The sequence below is a fragment of the Cadophora gregata genome (assembly GCF_030347475.1).
Source record: "Cadophora gregata isolate MNR1 chromosome Unknown scaffold_4, whole genome shotgun sequence".
In the NCBI taxonomy this organism is placed as follows: domain Eukaryota; kingdom Fungi; phylum Ascomycota; class Leotiomycetes; order Helotiales; family Ploettnerulaceae; genus Cadophora; species Cadophora gregata.
In genome coordinates this window covers 2269188-2292019 of record NW_026695927.1, presented here as the reverse complement: position 1 = coordinate 2292019, position 22832 = coordinate 2269188, and the positions used below count along the sequence as shown (strand labels likewise).

The following is a 22832-nucleotide window of genomic DNA, read 5'->3' as shown; positions in this document are numbered from 1 at the left end:
GATGTTCTAGTGGTCAAACATTCAAAAGTTATTTTGGGCAAATCAAGCTTTTCACTCTTGTCAAGTGAGATAACTGATTACAGTCTAAATGAAGCATCTGTACGTTAAAATTCCAAAGTGAAATGTCATGCCTAACTACTACAGCTTTTTTTGGTGGATAGATGAGATTGGCGGTGGGTCCGACAGAATCCGATCTCCAACAAACTTCTTGCATGGAAACCTGACAAGAGATGAGAGCCTACTGTGGCTAGTATACTGAACATTATTGGAAAACTCATGCCTAACTGCAAGTTTTCGAAGGACTGAAAGTTGTGCCTGAAATACCCATTCTCCCGTTTTGGGCCACAACCCTATCGGAGTGACCACTTGCCTTCATTTCCATTCTTTTGCACTTGATTACAGATCAACAACTTTCTGCCAAAGACAAACAGTGTGGTTGGTCGATCCTAAGGTGTTTCTAGCCATGGATGACCAGCCATCACAGACAACAAAGATTGCTCGCCGATCTACCATCTCAAGCCTACCAGATGCATCTTCAACAACTCCAGAAGCCTGCACGGAAGCCTCATCCGAAGTTGTCGAGAACGTTTCGGTCGCATATGAGTCTCAAGAGACTATTCCCTCCCATCCAGTCACTTATTCTGTGCCATCTGCCGAAGCTCCAAGCCTTGAGAGTACTCAAGGCCTTCCATTCACCTCTGCAGGGCACTTCCATCCAGTCGATCTATCAGCTACACTCGCCAGCGATGATTACATATCTGGGGATAAAACTGTCAACAGTGAGGGTAGATTCACTTCGTCGAATCAGAGAGAGTCAGAAACGGGAACACCCATAGATCAGTCATGCTCTATCCACCCTGAGACTGGAAATCCATCATCCGCCTTGTCCCAACCAACGAAAAACTCTTCCGTTGGATTTCAGAGTCATTGCTTCGATACAAAAGCTCAAATTATGTCGCCTGATCCGAAAGCAGCTGATCCTATTCCTGCTGGAAACCTCACTCAAAGTCATTCAAAGTCAACCTTCGCTCGTAACCCAGCACAACCAGCTGCCGCAAACAACAACCGCCAGCTGATTCCACTACCTCGTAAACACGAAAATCACAAGATGTTCACAGCCGGATATAACCACAGGATATTCATCGAGGCTACCAAAATTATGCCTGATGAGGCGCTTGACGAGTTCTTCGACTTCGAGGGATACACGGACGAGAGAAATGGAAACACAGAAATGGTTGGCGTCATACAAGAGTCCGCTGTCAGGAGCGATCTCCAATTTGATGGCCATGAAGTACCAAGGGACAGCACTGAGCCGGATGGTGGAAATGGGGTCAAGAAGGATGTTGATGATAGTGGAGGCAATGTTTCTGCAGCTCAGACCGAGAGAGTAGTCAACTTCGAGGCTTCAACTGAGGACACAGTAATGGCAGATGATGATAAGGAAGACGATTTAACAGCAGCCTTGCCAGAAGTCGATAGCCCAACCTCACACCACAACCAGACATCTTCTGAGCAAGGAAAGGAAGAATCGGATATCATTGATGCAGACAACGAAATGGAATGTCTGGATGAGGTTGATCAGCTCTGAGATTCATCCATCGAGTATTGGGTTCGAATTTCTGGACGCCTCTTGCATTCAGGGCTGTATTCAGGGTGCATTGGGAAGCTGCGAGAGAACCATAATTTAGGTTGTATGCAGTCAATGAAATATCTCTGCCGTCAGCTTGAACATGCGAACTTTAGCCCGGGGAAAAAAACGTGTGAAATCACAAAGGTGACTTCTTAGTTATACACATATATCTACAGGTAAGTATGTGCCGTCAATTTTTCAAATGCCGCTGAGTCGTAAGCGGGCAGACGCCTCGCGTCGGCTGAGCCAGCATCTTCCAATAGTAACAAGCAGCTGCAGTTCTCGACAGTCGCGCATCAAGAATTCGAGAGAAGTCTCATACCATATAGGGTTAAAGTCACAGTCCAAACCAGCGCAAAATCGGCTGTATACATGGGAGTCCATTCATTGCTGCTATTATGGACGTTAGAGAAGCTCATGGATAATTATCGCTTGAAACCCCGAACTGAAACCAAAAAGAATCCCTACACTGCAATGAACTCTCGTGGAGATTTCGCATTCTATCCAGCGTTTATGACAGAAGGGAGACAGCAATTGCTCTGAGGTGACAAGTAGTGTGAACGCGCTGCTGGGAGCTTCTAAGGAATTCCAACTACATCACTTGTGAAACTCTTTGTGATGACCCGACAACCTTTTTACATAAAGCTCCAAGATGAAAAGATACCAACTGCACTTAGTATCATCCACAACCTATTCACTACTGTTCAGACGCAGACGGTATGACGCACACCGAAAATTGTGTCGCATATCACGTGATGTTTACTTGAAGAGTGAAGCGAGGAGAATGTCGCACCTCGATCGAAACCCCTTACACTAGCGCCATCCGTATCGAGCTAGCCCGCCAGAAGAGATCGATATCCTCATCAGAGTCTGTTTATCTCCGACTCACTTAGCTAGACTTTTGTAGCGCGCCTGGACGATTTCTGCAAACCGCAATTGATCCAAGCAGTCTTTGCCAAGCAAAAAGCCTTCCGCAACGCGTCTTTCGGCACACTATCTCACTCCACAGTGACGAAAGCTCTATAATCAGGATGTACGCTAAGAAATTCATTGGCGCCATGAGGGCATGTGTTCAACGCATGAGTACTTCATTCCCTCCTGTCCAAGTAAGTTTCATGACTTGATGCTTACATATCTTCCAATGCTCTGAATTACTCTTTGGCATGTCTGTTGTGCATATAGCACTGAGTGCTAACAAGTATTAGCCCAATGGCGACCTCCTACTCCACCCAAATGTTGCACTCTACCAGAATATTAACACACAATTCTGCTCCACCCAATCAGAAATCGAAGTTCTTTGGCAGACCATAACCGCGTCTATCAAATCTTCGTCCAGCCCTGACCAAGTCCCGAGGGAGAATGCCCGTGAGCAAGTTCTCGAATCCAATATCTCATCATCTTCCAATGACACAGATTCTGAAGTCAACCAGGCAGCTGCTTCTTCAGAACCACTACATTGCCCAGCACACGACACCGCCGGAGCGCTTGGCCGTCTTGAGCGCTCGAACGTAGCTGGTGGCAAAATCTCCTCGGGTCTCCACAGCACTACGGACCATACCACAACCAATTCAAAGGATAGTGGCAAGTTTGTCCAAGCTGTGCCATCTGAAAAGGCCCGCACAGAAACAAGGTTGCACGATATGGTCGAGGCGTCCATATCGCTGAACAAGGTTCCCAAAGACTTGTGCAAATCCACCGCAAACTCAGGAGGCACGTTTGCAGACCCAGTAGCAACATCGTTCAAGAAACGAAAGATCGATGACCACCATGATATACTAGCTGTGAAGAAGCAGCGTACTGACCCGAGACGCTCTGGGGTTGAGAAGACATTGCCACCACCTCCCTCTCCCGAACCCAAGGCAACCACAACGCAGAAGAGGAGCAAAGAGGATGATGAACAGCCAGAACCAAGCCGAAAGAGACAATGCACTTCATCCTCCAGAGATGTTGGAAAGCTTGGTAGATTTGATGCTGCACTTCTGGATCCAGCCCTGTTCGCTTCATTTCCATCGTCGGAACTGTCTTCGATTATGCCTGTTAATCCAGCCCCAGCGGAGGAGATCACGCTCAATCCTCCATATCCTGACAACCTTGACTCAATATCGCCGACTCCTGACCATCAGCTACCCGTCACTCAGCAGACAGATATTTTTGCACATATACCAGGTCTGGGTCGCCTACCCAAGGTCCAAGACCAGACGCAAGCTGTGCCAACTAGCTTGGCAACTATACAGAACGACAAGCCGCAAGATTTTGATGAATATCTATTGCCCCTCTTCGAACAACAGTATCACTTTGACAGTGATTTCGGCTGCACGGAACCCGTACAGGGATTAACTGCAGAGTATTTTGATGAGGGTGTCTCAGCATTCGCAGCTTTCCCAGAAGTCTACCCCGTTTCCAGCCCTGATCTGGAAGCAGCTTCGCATCAGACGGACTATCTAGGAATATATCCATCACCTCCTCCAATGGTCCACCAAGCCGCTGACCACTTTACTTATCTAGAGCCAGAGCCGAGCCTGTATCAGGAGCAGGCATCAAACTATCCAGTAGCACCTGTTGCTGCGCTATATCGGGGAAACCGCCGTGTTGGAAGCGAGTATCACTGCCACAATCCAGATGCTTCGCCTACAATCGACCCTCAGTTACTCAACGGCAGTAGCCCCAGTGAGAGTCAATCTAAAAACCTTTCTTTTTCCCAGTCTCCTCTATGTGGCGAAGCCTCTCTATTGTCGTATCTTCAAGCTCCCAGCACCAGAAAAGGCCACTCAGCAAAGTCTGCCGGAAGAAAGTCAGGTCTTCCAAGATACGCGACATTATTTGAGCCGGTATCTTCTATCCGATTAGGAAATAAACTGGCAATACCTCGCATCTTAAAAGACCAAGTCTCACCCTTATCGCCGATATCCTCCCGCACACCAAGATCTCCTATAGATGATGATTTTGATGAAGACGACTTCCGCACATCTACCACTGATATCAGCCCGGGAGAGATGCGATTAATGAAAGATAAGGTACTTGGAAAGTATCGAGTCAGCAGTAACAAGAAATGTCCTCCTTCTTCGAGACTCAGAAAATGCGTGACAGTCATTCCTGAGCAGGAGAAGTGGTTCATGCAGGAGCTTGAGCATGACCTTGAGCAAGGATTGAAGGCAGAGAATGAGAAGCAGTCTCATAGTGAGATGAATCGTAAGAGATACTGTGATGATGACGAAGATAAGCGTTCTGCCAGGCGGAGCAGATTGTTCCGAGGAGTTTGATGCAGAAAGACGAAGCAGTGGAGCTGAAGTTGCGATCGTCTCTGTTGGTAGTGCGTATTTTTCTTCCTGGTTTTCTCTTGCATAGAGTACTTTTCTTTTGTTAGCTTTGAGAATGATGCCATGAATATGGTTTCCTATTTCTTTGCGGCACCAGGTTATTTTTGGCTTTATTCGAGTTCAGCAATGAGCGTCCGAGGAATTAAGGGGGTTTACCTCTTGAGTCCACAACGTTTCATTCTGCTCATAGAGGCTCATATAATTATGTTTTTAGTTGGCAATATGCAATTTGAGGAAATGAAACTGGTATGAAAGCGATAATGTACTTCTGGCAAGTTTGCGCATCCGACCGTGATCATTGGTCTACAAGATGTAAATCAGCGATACATCACGCTGTGGGATAGGTGCGGAATCAGGTATCAGCCGAGTAGCCCGCCAGACAATAGGCAGCGTCCACACTTTGTGAATCGATCACCAAGCATGAGGAGTGAAATCAAACCAGTCCATACGGGGAATGAGCATGGGATCAATGTTCTGACAGCAAGATCTGCATCTCATTCACACAACCGCCATTTAACAAGCACGGGCTCGCGGATCCATGGTAGTCGTGACCGGGGAGCATGGACTCAGAAGGTAGAAGCTCACTTTCGTCGCGAAACTATTAGGATGGCAGCGGCTCGATATTCTCCAGCGGTCGTCGAGAACTTCTTCTTCTCATTACTTCCCAAAGCGAGAGTTCAATCTCCTATAGATCGCCATATGAGGATCACTCTTTGCCAAAATCTAAGCCATCACACCAAGATTCAACTTCGGCACCCGAAGCCACGGCAAATTGTTCGCCCAGTTTGCCTGGAAGTGCGCTTCTAGCACCTGAAGCCAACAAATTCCATTTTGGATAAAACAATTAAATAAGAAATAGTACGGAGCTCCTATCATGGTATTAAATCTGCCAAACCCGACCAGTTCGAGCCCTAGAAAGCGGGGGACAGACGACAGTGAAGATGCACAGTCCAGGAGAAAGCGCACCAAGACATGAAGAGGATGGCAAGACAGATCAGAGGCGGCTGAAGCCAACAAAGATAAAAGTTTGTCTTCAGAGTGTAATTGTATAACGCATTTCCTCGAAGAGTCTGCGGCGTGAAGCAGATTGTGCTTCTAGTTTTCCCTGATGATGATACTTATCCGAATGTGGAATACTAAGCGAGGTCAACATCCACCTGCCAAGTCATTACCAAATAACCATCCAGCATGCCAGCACCGATATCTGGAGTTGAGTCTTGAACTCAGCTTGATATGCTTAAGTAGCAGTACTTTCGAAGCGCTTTTAGATTTCATTCTTCGGGTGCTGGCCTGTGCCTCGAATCTGGATCGCCGTGGCACGAATGCCACCAGCCTCAAGGAGTCCATTGACAGGAATAATTATATAGATATGGAGACTTACATGTCACTATATAGACAGCATAATTGACAGAAAGATACTTTATCTGGTTTGCTTTTTGTCGTATCCGGTAAGCCAGGGATTCACCATCGAAGGCATGCGATCCAGGCACGTGGTAATTGGCTCATTGAGCAGGCATTCCTCCCAGTGACCTTAAAATCAGCCTCGTCATTAACAAGTACCTCCAAATCTCGAATATTAACCTTAAATACCGAGATACAAAACCAAGATCTGTACAAGAACACCACGCTCTAGCAACTTCGAAAACAAGAAATGTCTTCCAACGATCATATCATGCGGGCTCCGAAGAAACCTCTGAACGATGAGCAATACTTGGCGAAATACAAGAAGCCCCGCAAGTGCTTGCACTGCACGAATTCGAAACGGCTTTGTACTGGCGGGAGACCCTGCGATGGATGTGAGAAGAACGGACGGGTGTGTATCAATGTCATGACCAGGCTTCCATTCGCCACACCAGGCACTTCCCAAGCGGAAGAGAACCAAGTTGCGGCGCACAACAATGGAGCGCAAGTAGGTTTCGACGAAACCAACAAAACCAGCGAAGATGACAGACCGGTAGAAGATCCTCTTAGACAGGAGGACGGTCAAGAGCCTGGAGGCTACTCGGAGGAGGATCTTGCCGCTATGCTTGGACATGATATACCACAGTTCCATCACTATCCCCCCCTTCTCGAACCGGCTCGTAAGTGATCCACAAGCCGTGGGGAAGAACCTTTGACACTATATGCTGACTTTGAGTAGCAGCATACTTGCAGCCCACTCATTCGAGAGCCGAAGACGAGATGCGCCATATTCGAGCTCGTGACAGAGGCGGTCTCATTCTTCAGCCACAATTCCCACGAGCTACCCCACAGAGAGTGAATATCTCCGAAGCTATCGAGCTCCCTGAGGGCTGGAATTGGTATCCACAAGACACTTTCCGGTACGTTCATGGGCCTGGTCTCTACAACTCTGCCAACGACTTCGACGGACTCGGGAGAGCCCCGGTCTACATGTGACTCCGATGAACAGGCCTGAAGACTACGGAAGTTCGAGAGATCAACCACGACGACCAATTCACTTAATATGATCATCTGAGAAGAACTGACTCAAGTTTGTCCTGAAGGGGGCATTTATCGGGCGTTGAAGGTGTGGCTGCTGAGAGTATGCCATTATAGCCATATTTCGTTGGAGCAATCGCACGAATGTTCCTCTTTCTCTTGATCGTCCTGGAGAACTGAAATGCGTTCATGGTAGGCTTTTGAAGCCTGTGTTGTTATATTTCTATTTCCTACTCGTTGTGTTTGTTTGGCCAAAATGGTCATAGTCAGCGTTCCCATGTCATTGGTGGTTAGCGGCTCGTCGGATTCAATGCCAGCAGCGTCATTGACTTATTCTCAGCAGTAGCTTTAATCTACATTAAGTCCCTTACTGCCCTTGATGATTACTTGAAATACAAAGACATTTCAATAGCCCCAACCTGCCGACCGCCAAGCGCATGTCTGCACAAGAAGACACCTGATTGATGTGACGTGGCTACTTACCTATACATGTAGACTATGATGTAAAGCATAATAAAATAAGATTTGCTGCTATTCCTGGCGAAATAACCTATAAAGATATAACGACATGAATAATACTTCCAATACCGCCTGAAGCCATTCCCCCAAAAGAACATCAAGAAGTCACTCCATGTGATGGAAGACAAGAGGAGCCGTTTTCTGAGGTGTAATGTTTTGGACACCTTCGACTTTCCGCTGAGAAATCCACCCGTGGTCCGTGATTGACCGTCCTCAAAAGGGACAACACAGAAACGAAAGCAGAAAGCAGCCCCCCAAAAAGCTCCATACAACGCACAAGAAGGTACGCACTCCAAAAACCCGTTCATTGATACCACAAAAATCGCAGGCTTGCTAGCCGAATACTTGTCCCTGTCATATCGTTTGAAGTAAAAATTGCTGACATCCTCTCCTTTTCAGCTTTGAGCAAAGATACGATCAACAACTCTTCAAACATTCCACCATCGACGAGAACTCCGAGAATTTTGTATCTTCTGCGAAACACACCAGCTCTCCATTGCAAAGATGATTGTATGTTTGCTATATTTCTCAATCGTCAAGCTGTCTACAGCTTCCCTCCTCCATCCCGCTCCCTCATAGACCTCCACACAAGTACATGTTGAGTATCGGGGACCTAGGCAAGTTGCAACTCAAGCAGACTACAGAGTAGATCCTACTTGATATGATCCTGCGACGTTGTCAAAATCTACTGTAGGAAGTGCATGAAATAACTGCCTGGTGCTTTTAATTTGGTTACTTTGCTCCACCTATCTTCTTCAAGCCGCATTCATTCTTGCCAGAAAGTATTGACTTCAAACTGTGCAGACACTACCCATACCACAGCCAATTTGACTGCATACAAATCCGAACCGGCTAAGTACTTCGCCTTCCAACTACATTTCACTCTTCCTGCTTCTGCAACATCAACGGACAATTTCCAATTGCCGCAATCTGTTTTCTTCCTCCCCTCCAGTACTTCAGAATTCATTGGTACTGCTTTTTTCCATCGAGTCATCGGCTGTTGATAAGCGGCCTAGCCTCTCTGTATCGAACCTTGGCCTCCCATAAATTCTCCCGAACAGCTATTCTCTTCCTTGTCCCACCACAATCTCGAACGCCAAACACAGCCCACAAACATAGCTAATTTGATCAGAAGAGCATCATCAGAAACCACCACACGCAACTTGAGCAATAGTATCTGTTCTCATCTGAGATCTCAAATCTTTCTCTTGTGGCAACCCCTCCCACTTCAAAGCCTGCCGATACCAGTCCCGACGTACAACACTTCTATCGGGCTGCAGCACAATTACCTCGCCACAAGCCGTAAGTATAGTCGCCCTCTTCACACCTTGATTATACTCTTTGTACTTTTTCAAAGTACTGGTTTCTCAAATTCGGCCGTCTAATCATCCCGTTCCTCAACTTCCTGCCGATTCACCCACATTCTGTCACTAGAGACTGATGCTTCGCTCAACAGATTCATCCGGCTGCAAATCTATCGACATCTGCTGCAGATTCTTATCAAAGTCTCTCCGACTCTGGTGCTCGCAATCGCACAGCAAATTCGTTCCTCGAAGCCCTCAATCAAAATCATCCACACGACATACCTACCAGACACCTGTGTCCAAAATGAACAGTCTCGCCCGCCAACAAAAGCAGGCTGCGTTTTTAGCTTCCACCCCTGCCCAGCAACAACGCACCGTTGACTGGGACTACATTCACCGATGCGAAAGATGCAGCGCTTTACACAAGGTTTGCACAGGTGGCAAGCCATGTCATAGGTGTAATACAGCAAGGGTGGAGTGCATTGGCTTCCGATCGGGACACATGTTCCCTGATTCCCTTTCTGAGAGTGAAGGAGATGATAAGTATGGTAATGATGACGACGGGGATGATACAGGCGATGCAGGCGATGGAGCTGACCAAAGCGATGGAGATGACGGAGGAGATGACGGCGATGCTGGCAGCGGAGGAGAGATTGACGAGGAGTTGGAGCAACAGACTGAAAGTGGCGAAGAAGATGGCGAGCAAGAAGCTAATCACAGCATTGAGGAAGAAAATGGAGAGACTGGCCAGATAGACGTCGAAGAGGAAGCACCAGAGGTCGTGGACGACTATCCGTATGGGACAATTGGATGGTACCGACATGAGCAAACATCCTTGGCAAGGTATATTCGGAGTCTCTGGGACAGAATGCCGGAAGACCAGCGACGAGAGCGGGTCAATTCTGCATGCTTGGAATTCCGTCCATGAGTGGTATTAACTACCACGTTCGACGCTTTGAGAGACCTTCTTGAGCAGCTGATCGAGTGTAAAGGCGGATTCCACGTTTCAAGCATGTTTCGTCCAACAATCACCCGCAGCCACCCTGACTGTGGTAATTGGGAGACTCTTCGATAAACACCTTCAAATTCATGCTAGCTTGTCTCTCGATCACAACTTTTGATGTCAGCTGATCTTCGTTCCTCAGAGGATTCCACAAACCTTCCACCTTGTTCACCATCCAGAATGTCAACAACGTGAGTGCTCAAAACCGGATCAAGTTTGTGATTCAAACGACTGGCTTGGAGGGATATCGGCTGTGTTTGCTGCGGAGAATGACAAAGTACCAGAGGCTGTGGAGGTTTTAATGATGAAGGCTATGCGGCTGCGTCAGGGTAGTGCTTGGAGGACGGTGATCTTGGATAGTACATTCTGGTCTAACCACTGTAACATCTTCGTTTGGATGCCTAATGGGAATTTGAAAGCTACCTTATACATACTTTACTCGTCTTGATGGTTCATAGTCTCCCGAGCTCTGTCATAGAACTGGTACAGAAACGTTTCTTGGTAAACCTAAGGTGCTTGTTGAGTAACAGATGTGATTTGCGATACTTTTGAAGATGTTCTAGATGGCGCAAGACCTGCAACTGTGATCGATAGCACCATAAAAGTCCCCATGTATTCCGATCAATCAGCTGAGGGACAGGCTCCAGGTTCCTGTATCTGGTTCGAAAGCCGACCGACTTATCTTAGCTTCTGCCATTCGCCTTGTTTCTCCTCAACTATATATATTGGAGTGATTTAGTCTGCTTTGTATACTCTCGAAAGGCTGATTTTGGCTCTAGATGGTATGCTGCAACTGCAAACTTGACCGACTGCCGAGCTCTGTGGGCAGCCAAGTTCATCAGCACAGAATTCGGGGAAGAACTTGAGTTGCCGCTGTGCACATCCTCCTTTGAAATTTCCTATTTGACTTGTTTCACATCCTTAGAACGTAATCGTAACCAAAAGCCGTATTCGGCAACATTTTCTGCATAGTCCGCCTTCCAGGCCAACTTGATCTGTTTCTTCCGACTCCCCTTCGATGTGCCGCACTAGTTGCACCACTTGGCAATCTTCCACACTCGCAAACCACCCGTCCAAACCCAGCAATGGTCCGAAGAGACACAAGGCTGAGGATGACTAAGGAAACCTCGATTGATATTCGAGTAACCGTCTCGGCGAGGCACTGCCCACATCCCGCTCATTCACCAATCACCACGACAGACTGAGATGTCCGTTGTCTCGACAAAGCGACCTCGACCCAAACACCGCCACAAGAACCTCGATTTCGAGACTCAAACAGACAAGTCTCACCCCCACCCATCATCAGTGCATCCCCGAAGCTCCAAAACATTGTAAGTACTCGTTCTTGCTATTGCGCAAGCGCATCACTTGACTGCTCCTGAGAGGCCGGAGATCCAAGTTCCCGGTGTGGATTTCCTATCGAACTTAAGAGCACCTGGAGTGATGAACTCAACTAATACCTTCCGTCACAGGCAATCGTTCGCGACGAATCTTTCGAATTCAATTCCCGGCAGAGACTTTCAAAGTCATTCCACAAAGCCACAAGCAGCACATTGAAGATCCAGGATCTCGAGAAAGAGGTTCCCTCTTAAATACGGACCCAAGACTGTTTGCTTTGCCTGGTGGATCTCAGCGTCGTGTCACAGCCATTTGACCTGTGGCCAGCAGCTTCGGCGTCCTTCCTCCTCCGAATAGACGAAGCGCTCCCAAAAAGGCACCACGACCAGCCACGGACTACAGCCTGGCAGTCGATGGCCAAGGAGACTCCTCTGAAGGTTCGAGCGCAGACCAAGAACAGAGTGATTTCCCCGGCAGGGCGCCCAGTAATAGTACAGCTGGTACATATACGGTCAGCGGCTCTAGTGGATATCCTGCCGTGAATGAAGGAATGAGGGATGGAATGGGCACGAACTATAGCCTTGGTACCGGCAGACAGGGAGCATACGCGCAAGCACTAGGGGGAAATTCGATTCAATACGACCAAAGGGAATCCTCGAGCTATGCAGCTGCATTCAATGACTTGGGTGCAGCGTATTCCCCGCCCATATCACAAGGTATGAACATAGCCATGGCTCCTGGTGCTACTCGTGGTACGCAAGTGCCCCAAGTCACAACTAGCTTCATACCCAGTCCAGTTGACGCTAGTAGTCCACACGACAGCGCAGCCATGTCTTCAAACCGTGAAGTGAGATCTAGCAGCGATCTTCTGCCTGCGGAGAAAGCACGCATCGACTCCAGCTGCGTGTCTCTGGTAACTCCTGCTGCAGCGACAAAGAGTAATTCCAGAGTTGCGAGAATGAAGTAAGAGTACGTGTTGAAAGCACAAGAGAGATACCGCAGAGAAATGGCCGGAGAAAATTACCAAGGAGCAGTGGTGATTGCCGCAAATCAGAGGCAGCCATTCAGCATCCCCTCATATAATTCCGACCCCGACGTCAACGCCAACCCGTCACCCTCTCCTTCAAGATCCCAGAACTTATATAGCAACAATAAACCCACAGATTCGTCCCCTCAATCATTGAACTTCGACAAAACTATCGACCGCCTCTCCGCTGCAAGACGTATCACGGACAAGAAGGCCGAACAAACCAAGTCGTTGAGAGAGAGAGAGATCTCGGTGGAGAGATCATGAACACCATGGGCAGACTGCGAGCCATGAATGAAGAGTTTCAAAAAGACCAGATTGAAGCAGAGAAGTCAGCTCATTTCATACGGGCGAAGGCGACTCGATGTGAAGGAAGAGTCCCACCCAGCCAGGTCGATGCCGGCTATGCAGCGCAGGATGAGGATTCGGGGAGTGAGTACGACCCTGAATCTTAGCTGGACGCAGTTTCCGACTGGCTAGAAGGCCCAATATTCCTCCCAAATTAGTACCAAAGTGTCGTTGATGCTGAGTGCTTCTGCTTGCCGACTGCCTTGTTTTGTTTGTTGTTGTTGAGAGAAGCGAGAAAAGCTTACCGAGCTCACGTGATCTGATCACCGTACTCTCGTGGGCACTTCGTGTTCAACGGAAAATTACAGCCTCAACGAGCTGGTTTACTTATTTCGCTCTGATTTATTGACAGTTTTGGATTGGGTTAGGTTAGTGGCTTCTTGGGTTTATCTGGCTCGGGCTCTTTCTATGTGCTTTTGAGCATTTCATTATTGCCGCAATTCCTGGTATTTGGAAGTTCCTCTCATCGTTGGAGCCTGATGGGAGCGAGTGCAGTTATTAGAGCTAATACCGTCTTGGATATCCTCCACGTCTTGGATATCCTCCACTTAGCAGGTGAAGGTGAAAGGCAAGAATGCTTCAGTTGTGCTGATTAGGTTCTCATCTTGGGCATGTTTGGGTTCCCTAGGTCACAGACCTTCCTCTGGTTCGCGATTCCTCTATTTATCTTGATGTACTATCCAGTCCGTCCCCATATGTACTGAAGTATCTTGGCGACACAAGGTATGGAACCTGCAGGTAATTTTGGCAACGAGCGTTAGAGCTGGATTTTCCTGTTGTAGGCGGGTGCTTTCTGTTCTATTTGAGTGCTTTTATGGCCATGGAACCTTTTGGCAGATCTCTGGAGTTTCGGGATTCGGGAGGACACGACGTGGCAGAGACTTGGTTGCTGGTCAGAGGTCTTTGGTCCGATTTTAAATAGCATCAAATGCCGGTATTCTCAATCAGAGTGCGATCCATAGACGTAGGCGTGCCAGGGGTCGATTTGAAGTTCAGTGCTCGCGGCAGTGGAGACTGGCGGTAGCTCTTCAAGGTGCGGTTTGTTAATCGATTCGAGGACTGCGGGATACACAGGGTCAGCGCGAATCCCCTTTTAAAATATCAGTTGACTTACTGCAAGACTTCAATAACATTCCAGTCAACGATGCCAAAGATGTCTTGCTCTCGGTCTCGGAAAGACAGACACTCTGCGTTTCAATGGAAACTGTCGACTCCAAATACATTCCAGAGGTATGTTGAAGTTGCCTCCTGCGCTGAGGCTCGATTCTAGGGTGTGTCGAAATCTATATACTTCATGACAGACGAGAAGTCGCTTGATCCAAATGGTAGTGGGCTAATACTTCAGACTGGGGGCGCCCGCCGACGAAATCGAGAACATCCTATCCAAGACAACTAATGGTATCCGGAATTGCGACAGTGAGTTGCACATTACATCAAATGCTGTTGCTCTTCACAACTCACCCGTTATGAGAAGCATGCAACCTGCTTTTGAGTGAAGGCATCCTTCACCAAGGATATGGCGCCCGACTGATCCGCTTCGCAGCCATGGTTACGCGCTTAAATCTTCCATCAGTAACAAACTCCCCATATCAGCTCTGACTTGCTGCATGTTGGACAGGCAAATTGTGAGTGCAGTGCAGGAGTATGAGAAGAAGAATGAAGATTATCGGAACTTATCCTGGCATTCTGAGCTTTTCAGATAGAGTCAGCCATCTGCGCTCGAATGATGTCGCACATCCAGCGCCAAGAAGACATCGTCCCCAGACTCCCTCAAGGCAATGATCCAATGGACGTCTACGCCCTTGTTCTGCTGCCCTCAGAGTATCCGCGAGCATACATCAGCATGCGCAGGTGTGCAGGAAGGGAAGGAGGAGGAGGAAGAAGAAGGAAAATCGGTCGACGCATTGTCGCATTGTGTGGTATTTGATTTATTAAACATTGTTTGGATTTCAAGACAGTTCGAGGAGATTGGATCCATAAAGCAGTAAGTCGAAAAGGAAAGAATCCGAAAGCTGTGCTGATGTTTGAGGATTAGAATTGGTGATCTCGAGGGCGACTTCGAGGTGTTGAACTTACAAGAAAATCCCTCGCGCACAGAGATACTGCCGACGACCCCGCCATACACCGGCCAGTCGGAATTACCGACAAACCAATGCCCCCAACAATGCCCAGATTTTGGATGGTAAAGAAAGAAAAGAAAAAGTGGGTATCAAAGGCTGTAAGAAAGGAAACATTACAGGATTCAAGCCTTCTGGATTATGGTCAGAGCTGAGCTGTTGGCATTTTTCGGGAGTTACTTACACCCCACTCTCCCCCAAAAGGCTCCATCCCCCCCCCCCCCAAAAAAAACGCAGCGAAAGATTCTGCAGCAAACACCCCAAGAGTACATCTACATAATTCCCCCCGGGGGATCAAAAGAAGTATTTTTCACCACATTCTCCCCCGAGCCTACTGGAGCAATCTTTCGTAGCATAAACATTGGCTTCTTCCCCATCTTGTCAAGCTGTTTGAATAAGATCAAAGGCTTCTCCTCCATCCCTAAACAACGCTCCTTATCTTCATATACTATATATAGTGCATACTGCTCCCAGGGAGCGTTGATGTTATACTTCTTCAAGGCCGCAGGGAGGACTTTCCAACATGGATCCTCCATACTGACGCGGAAAGACTTGAAAATCTCGGCCGAGGTATTGCTAAACCTGGAAGCTGGAATGTCTTCTTCATGCTTAGTTGTGGGGGTAAGAAGTGTAGCACAGTGGCTGAAGCGTGATGAAAGAGGTGGTCTCGAGAAGTTCGGTGCTGCTGCTGGCACATGGGCAAGGGTCCTCCGCTGGGTGGCTCGGTATTTTAGAAGTGGTGGGGGAGCATTTGGGGGAAGAACGCATCCGTATCGTCGTGTCGTTGCATCCCGAGGGATCGAGAATGGATCTGTCTGGTGTGATGCTGGTTCAAGCTCGGGGATTGCTTGTAACCAAAGATGTGGGAAACGTCGTTCAAGTTCAAAGACTAGGTCCATGGTCAAATCCCGGAAACGGTATGGAGGAAGCTGTGAGATCTTCTCGCGCGCCTGGTTCCGTTTCGGTTGGTATGAGGGGTTCGCTGGAAGGAAAGATGGAGCTGAGTCTCCTTTTTCTCGGCGGTACAGTTCGTCGCAGACATCGACTCTCAATTCGTATAACTGGTTATTCGTAAGTTTACGTAGCTTCTCTTGCGTTCTTGCCCGTCTCGCTTCTTCGTTTTGCGATGTCCGTCCTGCATGTCGTTTTAAGTTCTCGTAGTGTTTTGGAAGCTCCCGTTCTTGCCGTGCTGTTGATATCCGTCGCCGATCTGAGTCTGAGGCGACTGCTGGTGCTGTATCATTTACTCGCTGACCTAGTGGTGGGGTAAAACAGTAGGGAGGTGGATGTTCCAGGGAAGATATGGTAAGGGGCCGAGTCCGCGCAGGCTGTCGACTGATTCCAGCTGCCTTTGATACATCCTCCAAACCATCAATCAACCCTTTCAGTCTTTTCACTCGGCCATCGAATTTCTTTGCGTCGCAAATTGTCCATTTTGTGATTGCTAGGAACGACTTTTGTTTTTGGTTGTCTTTCATTCGCTGTCGTAATGAAGCTACGGCGGTAAGGCCGGAAAGCTTGCCGAGTGATTTTGACATACGGATCGACTTCTCCAAGGAAGGACTGTTGACTGAAACTGGCTCAAGTGGTGGTCGGAGTTCATATTTCCGCCGAATTGTTTCAATCTCTGATAGAATGAATGCGATGCTGTTCACACAGGACGTAATTGTTGCCTCGATATCATGTCTGTTCGATAGGGTCTCTTCAAGGCAGCCGTTTGTATCAAAATGGAGACCAACCTAGACCAGATGAGTTTCTGCTCAATATCAGTTGGGTCTGTCTAGTGACATACCGACTCTCCCCACAATTGCACTCTAAGCCATTGCACGGAAAGTTCAGTACAGAGTAGCTCGTATTCAGTTCCGAACTCCTGCGATGTCAGAATTGATTTGAAGCTCTCCAGACACGATCGCAAAAGTGCACCAGGTGAGGCCATGGCGATAACCACAGTGAGAGATGTTTTGTTCAGTTGACCTGACGAGGGACGCGACCCATGCTACTTAAAAGATAGAGCTAAGTTCGTGGACACGACTGAACGTACGATCGATTGCATAGTGTGTAGCGGGGAACTGCATGGTGGCAGTCTGGGACGGAAAACAGTGGGACGCTTGAGAGCTGCAGCAGTCAGTGGCACCAATGAACACAAGAAGATGATCCAGGTGAGGCTCAAAGGGAGATAGGAAGCTGGCCTGTCAGTGGACGCCCAGGCCATCCTTCAAAGGTGACTGGACAGAGCTGCAGCTGAGCTGCGTCAAGGGCTGAGAGGGGAAGAAACAACGCCAACCGTATCACAACCCTGAAACCTGCCAGGCAAGCCACCATCCTGTGTGTCGTGGTATCGCCATCACCGAAAAACATGTATATCCGAACCAATAGTAATTCGCTTACTGGTGGGAGGGTAGCTTTCGCAACGAAGTAAAGGCTGAGGATTGAGGTCTTGGTTTGGGTATTCAGGTGTGGTGGTCCGACGCTGTTTGTGGTTGGTGGCGCACGGTTTGGTTCTGGGGATGTCCGGACTGGCTGACGTGCATAAAAACTTTCGAGTGAAGCAAGGAAAAGTATCGAGGTCGGCGACATGAATTCGTCCAGCCTTGAGTTCATATTGCTTTGAGTTCTAGTCTTTATTAGCATTCGATGGTGGGAGTCGTAATGAACAAGACATATCAACCTGCTAGATTTAAACTCTGCCTTGTCGTAGGTTGTTAGCGAGTTGTATCGTGAACAAGGCGGGAGAGAACTGTCGCTTCTGTGGTAATATCCAGAGAGCTCTCTATTTAACCTCTCTTTATTATGATAGTGAAACATATTGTTCTATTCAAGGCAATATCCTACGAATACCTTGACTGTAACATAAAAGAAACTGTTTGCAATGCCGCAGCTAGTTTTAATGTGGAGCGAGCCAATGGATATTACCCCACGCCACGCTCTTCGGATATTCCCAAAACTCACTGACTCCACAGGACTCGAGTTCCTTCTCTAAGCATGCGATCAAGCAAGAAGACCGTGAAGAATATGGTTCACAGAACAAAAGTTTATTTCCCTCTAGTCTAGATATCTTTCAAGTCTCACGCTGCCAGGTCCTGCACCTTGCCCTCACCAACAGTGCCCAGCGTCAAGTCAACTTGCCTACTTCTTCGGAACTCAGCTACATTTTTCAAGTGGCAAGTTTTTGGAGGAAGAGAGAATAGTAGAATCAAGTCCCCACACATTACAGCAGCTATTCACAACCCAAGATATCATATCACTTGTATCATTGACTCGCATTCTGCTGTACCAAATTCGCCAAAGTCAACGCCCACATCGCGCCGCGAACGAAAATCTTATCTTCGAGCTAACAAATAAGCGAGGAGGGGGTGGGCTAGTAATTTACGAGTATTGACATGCAGATATACTCTTACTAGTCGTCTGGATGGGAGGGGGAATGGGAGCAGGGGTGGGGATGAATTCCTAGTCACATATGCAAAAGTCAATTTGTTGCTCGATCTATCATGCAATCTTCAAGAAGCATATATGGAACTTAGAGTGCGAGGGTTGAAATCGAGAAACGCCCATCGACTCCGTAACGTTGAAGATGATCCGAATTCGTATGCCGATTCGAGAACGACTTCACTCGAGCGAGGCCTGGGCAGGTGGCCTCGGGTACAAGCCTATCAATGACGAAACAGCGCTGAATTTTGGCCAGCAACAAATTACTCTTCGTCTTCTGGCAAGCAGTCGGTGTACGACCTTCTTTCGACTCCCTCCGACATGTGACTGCTTCCACATCTTCTCGAACCTTGGACTAGGCTGGTCAGTGTGTAAGAGGTGGGCCATGTCCTGGCTTACCACCAACCTTGAGACTTCCTTCTCTGAGTTCCATCTCTACGAAATGGGATGGGCATACAGGTTCCGATGATTTCGACTATTGACTATATCGGTATTGACTCAAGGAGGACTGGATGATAGAATGGAAATCTGGGGCAAGTCTACGATGTGCAGATTCTTCTCTTGCTGTGACCCGAAGATTTGAGTTCATCATGATTTTACTTTTATAGATTGTCTCGATTGTGTTCGGTTGTCGGTTGTGTCTTTTGGGTCTTGCGAATGCAGAATTCTAGCCGAGATATTCAGGGGTAAATAAAATCAGCCAGCCAAGTGATGAAGACTACGCTCAGTGATTAGTGGCGTCTCTCATCACTCGTGGCGGATTCCGATGACTGCTAACTTGAAGACTGCTATCACTCTCTTACAAACTTGTGTTCTGGCAAATATTTTGTTACTTGCGGTGATGATGCTTGGCCTCATCCTATGTTCACCAGAGGAGCGGAGCTTTGGAGATACTTGTGATGAAAAATACACGAAGCTGCAGGGCACGGCTATTATTATCTGATCACCGTCCATCCCGCTGCCACCCTGCAAGTGTGAAACGGCCTCTCGCTCAGTTGACTCGCCACTATTGCCCTTACTGGATGGCTAGTCTTCTTTTAACCACTCCAAACATGAACTAAACCCCATCGCGTAAGGGGGGCACTCGCTGGATGTCAATAAACAAGCCCTGGCTGGATTGAGAGCCCAAAGCAACGAACCCCACCACAGCTTCTCATGAGCGTGCCCCTTGGGAGTACATCGTATCAGATGAATTCTTAAGATTCTCAATATTCCTCACCAACCGGCAAATATTGACCTGAACTTGCTTCTTGTATCGCCTCAAAAGCAATATCAGGTTCTCGTAGCGACGCGTTGCCCACGAATCAGACACGTCCCACAAGGCAAGGAAGTCGCGACAACCGCATTCCCGCAGCAACGTCCATGCTTGCTGGCTCCTTTGTTTCCCCCTTCCGAGCAAACAATTTCCAGTTCCCCCTTCGAGACAGCTGTCATTTCTAGTCATCACTCCTCCACAATACAATCACCACATTTTGGCCGCATCTGCGACATCCTGCACCTTCAGCGACTGATCGCGCAAAAGAAGAAGAAGCAATCCTCGACGATCCGACTGACTGATCCATAATGGCTCTTCAAGCCGCCTACCAGCAGTTTCTCGCTGCGCCAAAGGAGTCCGCGCTGGCCAGCAACGCGTCTCTCCACTATATTACCACACTTGTCACTCTGAACGGCCCTTCTGCGATCATCAAGCACCTCGGCAAGCAAAGCAATGAGCTCAAGAAGAAGGAAGAGAAGTTGCTGGACGCCGTTGAGTCTGCAGATGCTCTCGCGGTAGAGGTGCACACAACATTGGAATTCGTAACAGGAGGTGGTTCCTACCTACCCGGACTGGATGACAATTTCCTCGCGGATCGTGTTGTAACATTCCCAATTGTCAGTATTGCCCTGCTAGCCATTAAGGAACCCCGCTGATATTCGCAGATCCACATCGTCTCCTTCACTCCCGACGGAAAGATCCAACAAATCCGACAAAACTGGGACCAAGGTTCGCTCCTCAAGTTGATCGATGTTATTGGCAAGACTGGGCGCAATTGGCCTATTCGTGATGGCAAGGACCAGATAAAGTTGATAACCTCGAGTATCAAGTTGACTGGAAAGGTCGACCCCAGCGATGCACAGCCCACAACTCGATCAAGAGAAAACTCCACAAACGTAACTCGCGATCCTCACGCATCCCTCTCGCTTTTCCAACCTCGCGACCAGAGCTACAATGATTCCCTCCCAGCTGTTGTCGCTACTCGGTCGTCTGCTAAGCCAGCACCACGCAACTACCACGACCTGTTTGTAGGACAAGAGGGCTCCCCAACCGTCTCAACACACCCAGAACTCCCACGTGAAGCATCCGACTCATCAAGTATCGCACCAAAGGGCGGTGCAGGGAAGAATTACCATCCATCTCGCCTGTTTGACCTCGAAGATGAGGATGTTGCATCACCAGCCAAGAAGAGCAACCCTACCAAATACCAACATTTCAACCTTGGCGAAGTCAGTGAAGATCGTGCAGAGAAGAGACCGCCACTCAAGGAAGTGAACAGCAGCAAGCACTCCAGTCAATGGAACTTTGATGACTTCAACACACCCCAGCGAGTTGTCCCATCCAAGGTTCTCCGTACAAATGATGTTCGCCACTGGGGTACCAGCGACGACGAAGTTACAGACAGCCCGGTCAAGATCAAGAAGGTTGACAAGCCACGGAAGGATGCCGAGACACATTTCGAATTCCAAGATGACGGAACTCCAGATGGACCTAGATTGATTGGCCGACCACGCGGAGCAGGCACAAACAACGGCATGGGCATTTACAAGAACAATATGTTTGACGAGGAGGAAGCGACTGCTGCTGGCCCTGAGCCAGTCAAGACAACACTTGCCAATGTCAAGGAGAGAAGCAAGGATTTCAACCCACAATTTGCCATGACCGATGACTCTCCATCCGCAAAGCCAGGGCCTCAACGAATCCCAGAGGATAGAGCCAAGGTTTTGAAGAACATGGATGCAAACTGGGCTGCATACGATCAATCACCAAACCAAAAGGAGAATGGTATCAGGTCGCCTACTGGTCCCCGACCAAATTCCAGCAAGGGTCCTCTTGCCGAGAACACCAACTCCTCCAGCAACAGAGTTGAGCAACACAAGGGTATCACAATTGCTGGAGATGGAATGGGTGGTCGCAAAGGTGCCGGCAAACTTGACAGCAGCTCCAAGGGCATAACTGTCGGTGGCGACGGAATGGGAGGAAAGAAGGGTGCCGGTCGACAGTGGGGATTCGGTGACGAGAGCGACGGTGAAGAGGTTGGTGGTGTCAACACCCAATCTAAATACAGAACCGGCAAGACTCAAGGCAAAGCCCAAGCAACTGGCGGCGATTTCTGGGACTTCTAAAGGGAGAAATCAAAGCTACATTGTCCACTGGTAGAGAAAATTGGAGGATCAGAAACACTCACGGCTGTGAATAATGCCTAATGCGGTACGATGGTTTACGATCAGCATCAACACAAATTGCATTTCTTATTGTTGCACACAAGAATATGGATGGCTGACGGCTAACGCGACGATGGTTTTCCTTGCTACTTTCCTACTTGTCCTTTGCTATGCTGCATTTTCTTTGTTGTTTCTTTACCTTGTTTCGAGTACGATATCCGGTTGGTTGAATGGTTGGATGGGTGGAGCTAGAACAAGCGAGCGAGCGCTTTGTGGATATGGACTGGAATGGTATATGCGGAGTATCGTTGGAATGCGGAGCACCGAATGTGCGGTGAAGTCGCTGCATATCATGGTTGGATTGAGGCTGGAGGTATCATTGTCTGTATGTTAGCGCGTGCTGTTTATGATATCAACAATAAGGCAGGAATTAAAGCTGGAATCTTCATGATGTCTTATCCTGCTTGCAACCTTGAATTGCTCCTTGAGCCTCTTCCTTGAGGTCTTCATTATGGATTCAATGAGGTATTTAAGCAACCACTTTGCCGGCACAATTTCCTTCGCTGGCTATCGTCAACTCATCGCGATTCTTTACGAACCGTTCTGAATCAGCATCACATATACTCATTTCAAACCAGAACCGAGATGGCCTCCCAAACTGCTGTGGAATCATCTATCTAGAATAGCTACCCAATAGATGTCTACATTTACGGACTCGAGTCTGACCTTTGCTTTTTGAAAACAAGGATACGGATTAGGAGAAAGCAAGTAATGCTACATTCATCTGAGCTTCAACAAGGGAGATCCGCCGCCTCCTGGTCGAATTAAACTCGGACACAATTGAGACGGATCTCAGTTCTGGCTTAGGAGTGATGGAGGTGCATGGTTCTGGTTAGGAGATTGTAAGATTGTATGGAGGAAAGGAGAATTCGTGGAAACGAGAC

At 48.1% G+C, this 22832-nt stretch overlaps 9 protein-coding genes across 11 annotated transcripts; 6 read left to right on the top strand and 3 right to left on the bottom strand.

Annotated features, from left to right (window-relative positions):
* Positions 1-463: 463 nt before the first annotated feature.
* ONS95_010482 (uncharacterized protein) lies at positions 464-1588 on the top strand (the record flags this gene model as incomplete). The annotated part of the gene is made up of 1 exon (XM_058504080.1): positions 464-1588. The coding sequence occupies one exon, from the start codon at positions 464-466 to the stop codon at positions 1586-1588; it is 1125 nt and encodes a 374-aa protein (XP_058360793.1).
* A 1073-nt stretch (positions 1589-2661) lies between these two features.
* ONS95_010481 (uncharacterized protein) lies at positions 2662-4890 on the top strand (the record flags this gene model as incomplete). The annotated part of the gene is made up of 2 exons (XM_058504079.1): positions 2662-2736; positions 2836-4890. The coding sequence occupies 2 exons, from the start codon at positions 2662-2664 to the stop codon at positions 4888-4890; spliced, it is 2130 nt and encodes a 709-aa protein (XP_058360792.1).
* Positions 4891-6619: 1729 nt separating this feature from the next.
* Positions 6620-7344, top strand: ONS95_010480 (uncharacterized protein; the record flags this gene model as incomplete). Its single annotated transcript, XM_058504078.1, has 2 exons — positions 6620-7028; positions 7088-7344. The coding sequence occupies 2 exons, from the start codon at positions 6620-6622 to the stop codon at positions 7342-7344; spliced, it is 666 nt and encodes a 221-aa protein (XP_058360791.1).
* Positions 7345-8615: 1271 nt separating this feature from the next.
* ONS95_010479 (uncharacterized protein) lies at positions 8616-10137 on the top strand (the record flags this gene model as incomplete). 2 transcript variants are annotated; one of them, XM_058504076.1, is made up of 2 exons in its annotated part: positions 8616-9207; positions 9362-10137. In XM_058504076.1, the coding sequence occupies exon 2, from the start codon at positions 9514-9516 to the stop codon at positions 10135-10137; it is 624 nt and encodes a 207-aa protein (XP_058360789.1). In that variant the 5' UTR covers positions 8616-9207; positions 9362-9513. The 2 variants fall into 2 exon arrangements, with proteins under 2 accessions (XP_058360789.1, XP_058360790.1); XM_058504077.1 differs by having other exon boundaries at positions 9034-10137.
* Positions 10138-11418: 1281 nt separating this feature from the next.
* ONS95_010478 (uncharacterized protein) lies at positions 11419-13032 on the top strand (the record flags this gene model as incomplete). The annotated part of the gene is made up of 3 exons (XM_058504075.1): positions 11419-11543; positions 11878-12513; positions 12714-13032. The coding sequence occupies 3 exons, from the start codon at positions 11419-11421 to the stop codon at positions 13030-13032; spliced, it is 1080 nt and encodes a 359-aa protein (XP_058360788.1).
* An 833-nt stretch (positions 13033-13865) lies between these two features.
* On the bottom strand, positions 13866-14148 carry ONS95_010477 (uncharacterized protein; the record flags this gene model as incomplete). Its single annotated transcript, XM_058504074.1, has 2 exons — positions 13866-13984; positions 14040-14148. 2 exons carry the CDS (start codon positions 14146-14148, stop codon positions 13866-13868), a joined length of 228 nt encoding a protein of 75 aa, XP_058360787.1.
* Positions 14149-15259: 1111 nt separating this feature from the next.
* Positions 15260-17817, bottom strand: STE50_2 (Adaptor for signal transduction). 2 transcript variants are annotated; one of them, XM_058504072.1, is made up of 4 exons: positions 17711-17817; positions 17327-17656; positions 16835-17157; positions 15260-16781 (listed from the first exon to the last, which is right to left on the bottom strand). In XM_058504072.1, the coding sequence occupies exons 3-4, from the start codon at positions 16976-16978 to the stop codon at positions 15315-15317; spliced, it is 1611 nt and encodes a 536-aa protein (XP_058360785.1). In that variant the 5' UTR covers positions 16979-17157; positions 17327-17656; positions 17711-17817; the 3' UTR covers positions 15260-15314. The 2 variants fall into 2 exon arrangements, with proteins under 2 accessions (XP_058360785.1, XP_058360786.1); XM_058504073.1 differs by having other exon boundaries at positions 15260-17656.
* Positions 17818-17961: 144 nt separating this feature from the next.
* Positions 17962-19153, bottom strand: ONS95_010475 (uncharacterized protein). The gene is made up of 2 exons (XM_058504071.1): positions 18875-19153; positions 17962-18823 (listed from the first exon to the last, which is right to left on the bottom strand). Exons 1-2 carry the CDS (start codon positions 18899-18901, stop codon positions 18560-18562), a joined length of 291 nt encoding a protein of 96 aa, XP_058360784.1. The 5' UTR covers positions 18902-19153; the 3' UTR covers positions 17962-18559.
* A 287-nt stretch (positions 19154-19440) lies between these two features.
* ONS95_010474 (uncharacterized protein) lies at positions 19441-22688 on the top strand. Its single transcript, XM_058504070.1, has 2 exons — positions 19441-20340; positions 20389-22688. Exons 1-2 carry the CDS (start codon positions 20032-20034, stop codon positions 21847-21849), a joined length of 1770 nt encoding a protein of 589 aa, XP_058360783.1. The 5' UTR covers positions 19441-20031; the 3' UTR covers positions 21850-22688.
* Positions 22689-22832: the final 144 nt, after the last annotated feature.